Below are 6,727 nucleotides of genomic sequence, written 5' to 3'. Positions count from 1 at the left end.
GAGCCCGTATGGGTCCATGGGAAATTTGGGAATTTTGGGTGATTTATGGGATTTTTGGTACTTTCAGGATCAATGGGATTTAGGGGAAATTTGGGATTTTTATGGGATTTATGGGATTTTTGATATTTACGGGATCAATGGGATTTAGAGGAAATTTGGGATTTTTTGGGATTTATAGGATTTAGGAGGAATTTGAGGGGAATGTATGGGATTTTTGATATTTACAGGATTTATGGGATTTTAGGGGAATTGGCCAGTTTGGACCAGTACAGACCAGTATGGACCAGTATGGACCAGTACAGACCAGTGTAAACCAGTACGAGCCCGTATGGGTCCATGGGAAATTTGGGAATTTTGGGTGATTTATGGGATTTTTGGTACTTTCAGGATCAATGGGATTTAGGGGAAATTTGGGATTTTTGTGGGGATTTATGGGATTTTTGGGATTTACAGGATTTATGGGATTTAGAGGAAATTTGGGATTTTTTGGGATTTATAGGATTTAGGAGGAATTTGAGGGGAATGTATGGGATTTTTGATATTTACAGGATTTATGGGATTTAGAGGAAATTTGGGATTTTTTGGGATTTATAGGATTTAGGAGGAATTTGAGGGGAATGTATGGGATTTTTGATATTTACAGGATTTATGGGATTTAGAGGAAATTTGGGATTTTTTGGGATTTATAGGATTTAGGAGGAATTTGAGGGGAATGTATGGGATTTTTGATATTTACAGGATTTATGGGATTTAGAGGAAATTGGGACTTTTTGGGATTTATGGGATCTGGGAATTTATGGGATTTAGGGACATTTATGGGATTTTTTGGCATTATAGGATTTACAGGATTTTTCATATTTATAGATTTATGGGATTTAGGGGAAAATTGGGATTTTTTGGGATTTATGGGATCTGGGAATTTATGGGATTTAGGAACATTTATGGGTTTTTTGGGATTTATAGGATTTACAGGATTTCTCATATTTATAGATTTATGGGATTTAGGGGAAATTTGGGATTTTTTGGGGGGATTTATTTACAGGATTTATAGGATTTTAGGGGAATTGGGGATTTTTTGGCATTTATAGGATTTATAGGATTTATGGGATTTTTGATATTTGCAGGATTTATGGGATTTAGAGAAAATTGGGATTTTTTGGGATTTATGGGATCTGGGAATTTATGGGATTTAGGGACATTTATGGGATTTTTTGGCATTATAGGATTTACAGGATTTTTCATATTTATAGATTTATGGGATTTAGGGGAAAATTGGGATTTTTTTGGGATTTACAGGATTTAGGAGAAATTTGAGGGGAATTTATGGGATTTTTGATATTTACAGGATTTATGGGATTTAGAGGAAATTGGGACTTTTTGGGATTTATGGGATCTGGGAATTTATGGGATTTAGGAACATTTATGGGTTTTTTGGGATTTATAGGATTTACAGGATTTCTCATATTTATAGATTTATGGGATTTAGGGGAAATTTGGGATTTTTTGGGGGGATTTATGGGATTGTGGGGCTTTCAGAATTCTTTGGGATTTTGGGACATTTATGGGATTTTTGACATTCACAGGATTTCTGGGGAATTTGGGGGTTTTTTTGGGATTTCTGGGATTTGGGGCCTCACCTTCTCCTCGGCGTCGTCGACCTCGAGCAGCTGCGAGCCCAAGGCCCAGCAGAAAGTTCTGGAATTCTCCCAGGAAGCGGCGAAGTTGGAGAAGAAATAACAGGAATTGCGGGAAAAAAACCAACCCCGGGAGCAGGGCAGGAAATCTGGGAAAATCCCAAAGATTTGGGGTCAGAATTGGGAAAATCCCAAAAGATTTGGGGTCAGGATTGGGAAAATCTCAAAAAATCGGGAACAGGATTGGGAAAATCCCAAAAGATTTGGGGTCAGAATTGGGAAAATCCTAAAAATTTGGGGTTGGGATGGGGGAAAAAATCCAGAAGATTTGGGATCAGGATGCGGAAAATCCCGAAGATTTGGAGTCAAGATTCAGAAAATCCTAAAAATTTGGGGTCAGGATTGGGGAAATCCCAAAGATTTGGGGTCGGGATGGGGAAAATCTCAAAAGATTTAGGGTCAGGATTGGGAAAATCTCAAAAATTTGGGATTGGGATGGAGAAAATTCTAAAAATTTGGGGTTGGGATTGGGAAAAAACCCCAAAAATTTGGGGTCAGAATGAGGAAAATCCAGAAGTTTTGGGGTCAGAATTGGGAAAATCCCAAAAGATTTGGGGTCAAGATTGAGAAAATGCTAAAAATTTGGGGTCAGGATTCAGGAAAATCCCAAAGATTTGGGAAATCTCAAAGATTTGGAGTCAAGATGGGGGAAATCCAGAAAAATTGGGGAAAGAATTTGGGAAAAATTGCAGAAAATTGGGGAAACCTTGGAGAAAATTGCATAAAACTGGGGAAAAAATTGGGAAAACTTGGGGAATATCGAGGAAAATTGGAGAAAATCAGGCAAAATTTGGCAAAACGTGGAAAAATTGGAAAAAATTTGGGGAAACTTGGGGGAAAATCCAGAAAAATTGGGAAAAGTTGGAAAATGTGGGAAAACACCAAACCAAACCTGGAAAATTGGGGGGAAAATTGGGAAAATTTGAAAAAAAATTGGGAAAAATTGGACAAAAATTTGGGAAAATTTGAAAAAAATGAGGAAGATTGGGAAAAAATTGGGGGAAATTGGGAAAAAATTGGGGAAATTTGAAAAAATCGGGAAAAATTGGGAAAAAATGGGAAAATTGGGAAAAAATTGGGAAAATTGGGGGAAAATGGGAAAAATTGGGAAAAAATTGGGAAAATTGAGGAAAAATTTGGAAAATATTGTGAACGTTTGGGAAAAATTGGGGAAAATTTGGCAAAATTTGAAGAAAATTGGGGAAAATTGGCAAAATTTGAAGAAAATTGGGAAAAAATTGGGGAAAATTGGGAAATTTTGGAAAATTCTGGAAAGCTTGGAGAAAACTTGGGAAATTTCATGCCAACTCACAGGCCCTGGAGCAGACGTCACAGTCAGAGTGAAAAATTTGAAAAAAATTTGGGAAAACTTGGGGGAAAATCCAGAAAAAATGGGAAAACTTGGAAAATGTGAGAAAACACCAAACTCAGACCTGAAAAATTGGGGGAAAATTGGGAAAATTTGAAAAAAAAATTGGGGAAGATTGGAAAAAAATTGGGGAAAATTGGAAAAACTGGGGAAATTGGGACATTTTGAAAAAATTGGGGAAAATTGGGGAAAATTGGGAAAATTCGGGAAAAATTGGGGAAAATTGGGAAAAAATTGGGAAATTTTGAAAAATTTGGGAAAATTTGGGAAAAAATTGGGAAAATTTGGGAAAAAATTGGGGAAGATTGGCAAAAAATTGGGGAAAATTGGAAAAAATAGGAAAATTTGAAAAAAATTGGGGAAAATTGGGAAAAATTGGGAAAAATAGAAAAAAATTGGGGAAAATTGGGGAAAAAACGGGAAAATATTGTAAAAGTTTGGGAAAAATTGGGGAAAAATGGGAAAAATTGGGGAAAATTGGGGAAAATCGGGGAAAAATTGGGAAAATATTGCGAAAACTTGGGGAAAAATTGGGGAAAATTGGGGAAAATCGGGGAAAAATTGGGAAAATATTGCGAAAACTTGGGGAAAAATTGGGGAAAATTGGGGAAAATCGGGGAAAAATTGGGAAAATATTGCGAAAACTTGGGGAAAAATTGGGGAAAATTGGGGAAAATCGGGGAAAAATTGGGAAAATATTGCGAAAACTTGGGGAAAAATTGGGGAAAATTGGGGAAAATCGGGGAAAAATTGGGAAAATATTGCGAAAACTTGGGGAAAAATTGGGGAAAATTGGGGAAAATCGGGGAAAAATTGGGAAAATATTGCGAAAACTTGGGGAAAAATTGGGGAAAATTGGGGAAAAAACGGGAAAATATTGTAAAAGTTTGGGAAAAATTGGGGAAAAATGGGAAAAATTGGGAAAAATTGGGGAAAATCGGGGAAAAATTGGGAAAATATTGTGAAAATTTGGGAAAAATTGGAGAAAATTGGGAAAAATTGGGAAAAAATTGGGAAAATTTGAAAAAATTTGGGAAAATTTGGGAAAATTCTGGCAAGCTCGGAGAAAAGTTGGGAAACTTGAACTCACAGGCCCTGGAGCAGACGTCGCGGTGGGAGCCGTGGGCCAGCCAGCGGCTCCAGTTGCCGGCGCCGTCGTAGAGCACGACGCGCCGGAGGCGCTCGTGGCCGAAGTTGAAGTGCAGCGCGGTGCCGGCCAGGGCCAGCAGAGCCCCGCGGCCGCACGCCCAGCGCTGCAGCCGCGACGCCTCCCGGCACGGCCGCAGCCGCACCAGTGCGCCCACTCGGAGAAAAGTTGGGAAACTTGAACTCACAGGCCCTGGAGCAGACGTCGCGGTGGGAGCCGTGGGCCAGCCAGCGGCTCCAGTTGCCGGCGCCGTCGTAGAGCACGACGCGCCGGAGGCGCTCGTGGCCGAAGTTGAAGTGCAGCGCGGTGCCGGCCAGGGCCAGCAGAGCCCCGCGGCCGCACGCCCAGCGCTGCAGCCGCGACGCCTCCCGGCACGGCCGCAGCCGCACCAGTGCGCCCACGGACTCCGCCGCGGCCTCGGCGCACGAGCCGGTGGCGGCGTGGCGCAGGAGGCCCCCGGGGAGCCACTGGAAGAGCTGGGACGGGGACGAGGGGACGCAGGGGGCCAGGGAGAGCCACGGGCCGGCGACCACCACGCAGCCCGAGTGGTGCTGGTTGTAGAGCAGGAAGGAGGTGGACGCTGCGGGAACAGGGGGACAATGAGGGGACAGGGACATGGGAGAGCTTGGGGACACGTGGTGGCCACCAGGAGCTGCCCAGTGGCCACCAGGAGTCGGCCAGTGGCCACCAGGAGCTGCCCAAGTGGCCACCAGGAGTTGGCCATGGGGCTCGGTGTAGAGAAGGAAGGAGCCGGACACTGCAGGGACAGGGGGATAATGAGGGGACAGGGACACGGGAGGGGTTGGAGACATGGTGGTGGCCACCAAGACCTGCCCAGTGGCCACCAGGAGTAGGCCAGTGGCCACTGAGGACATGCCCAGTGGCCACCAGGAGTTGCCCAAGTGGCCACCAGGAGCTGGGCCAGTGGCCACCAGGATTTGGCCACGGGGCTTGGTGTAGAGAAGGAAGGAGCCAGACACTGCAGGGACAGGGGGACAATGAGGGGACAGGGACATGGAAGAGGTTGGGGACATGTGGTGGCCACCACGAGCTGCTCAGTGGCCACCATGCAGTGGCCAATGTAGAGCAGGAAGGAGCCGGACACTGCGGGGACAGGGGGACAATGAGGGGACAGGGACATGGAAGAGGTTGGGGACACGTGGTGGCCACCAGGAGCTGCCCAGTGGCCACCAGGAGTCCACGTGCCCAAGTGGCCACCAGGCAGCCGGAGTGGTGCTGGTTGTAGAGCAGGAAGGAGGTGGACGCTGTGGGGACAGGGGGACAATGAGGGGACAGGGACACGGGAGGGGCTGGGGACATGGTGGTGGCCACCAAGACCTGCCCAGTGGCCACTGAGGACATGCCCAGTGGCCACCAGGAGCTGCCCAAGTGGCCACCAGGAGTCGGCCAGTGGCTACCAGGATTTGGCCATGGGGCTTGGTGTAGAGAAGGAAGGAGCCGGACACTGCAGGGACAGGGGGACAATGAGGGGACAGGGACATGGAAGAGGTTGGGGACACGTGGTGGCCACCAGGAGCTGCCCAGTGGCCACCAGGAGTTGCCCAAGTGGCCACCGTGCAGCCGGAGTGGTGCTGGTTGTAGAGAAGGAAGGAGCCGGACACTGCAGGGACAGGGGGACAATGAGGGGACAGGGACATGGGAAGGGTTGGGGACATGGTGGTGGCCACCAGGAGCTGCCCAGTGGCCACCTGGAGCTGCCTAGTGGCCGCCATGCAGTGGCCAATGTAGAGAAGGAAGGAGGTGAACGCTGTGGGGACAGGGGGACAATGAGGGGACAGGGACATGGGAAGGGTTGGGGACACGTGGTGGCCACCAGGAGCTGCCCAGTGGCCACCAGGAGCTGCCCAAGTGACCACCACGCAGCCAGAGTGGTGCTGGTTGTAGAGCAGGAAGGAGGTGGACGCTGTGGGGACAGGGGGACAATGAGGGGACAGGGACACAGGAGGGGCTGGGGACATGGTGGTGGCCACCAAGACCTGCCCAGTGGCCACCAGGAGTTGCCCAAGTGGCCACCACGCAGCCCGAGTGGTGCTGGTTGTAGAGCAGGAAGGAGGTGGACGCTGCAGGGACAGGGGGACAATGAGGGGACAGGGACATGGGAGAGCTTGGGGACACGTGGTGGCCACCAGGAGCTGGCCACTGGCCACCAGGAGTCGGCCAGTGGCTACCAGGATTTGGCCATGGGGCTTGGTGTAGAGCAGGAAGAGCCAGACACTGCAGGTGGCAGGGACAGGTGACACTGGAAGGGGACAGGTGACACTGGGACAGGTGACAAGGGACAGGTGACACTGGAAGGGGACACGTGACACAGGGACAGGTGACACTGGAAGGGGACAGGTGACACTGGAAGGGGACAGGTGACAGGGGAAGGGGACAGGTGACACAGGGACAGGAGACAGGGACAGGTGACAGAGACAGGTGACAAGGGACAGGTGACACAGGGACAGGTGACAAGGGACAGGTGACACAGGGACAGGTGACAAGGGACAGGTGACA

At 47.9% G+C, this 6,727-nt stretch overlaps 1 protein-coding gene across 1 annotated transcript; it reads right to left on the bottom strand.

Annotated features, from left to right (window-relative positions):
- Positions 1-1,637: 1,637 nt before the first annotated feature.
- Positions 1,638-4,373, bottom strand: LOC121344670 (macrophage mannose receptor 1-like; the record flags this gene model as incomplete). Its single annotated transcript, XM_041420842.1, has 2 exons — positions 1,638-1,783; positions 4,154-4,373. Coding segments are annotated over 2 exons (366 nt in total), but the record flags the coding sequence as incomplete, so codon positions are not given.
- Positions 4,374-6,727: the final 2,354 nt, after the last annotated feature.

This window comes from Onychostruthus taczanowskii, unplaced genomic scaffold, assembly GCF_017590055.1.
Source record: "Onychostruthus taczanowskii isolate IOZ18803 unplaced genomic scaffold, ASM1759005v1 scaffold661, whole genome shotgun sequence".
NCBI classification, from domain to species: Eukaryota; Metazoa; Chordata; class Aves; order Passeriformes; family Passeridae; genus Onychostruthus; species Onychostruthus taczanowskii.
The sequence above is the reverse complement of the archived record's forward strand: the minus strand, read 5'-3'. Positions and strand labels throughout refer to the sequence as shown.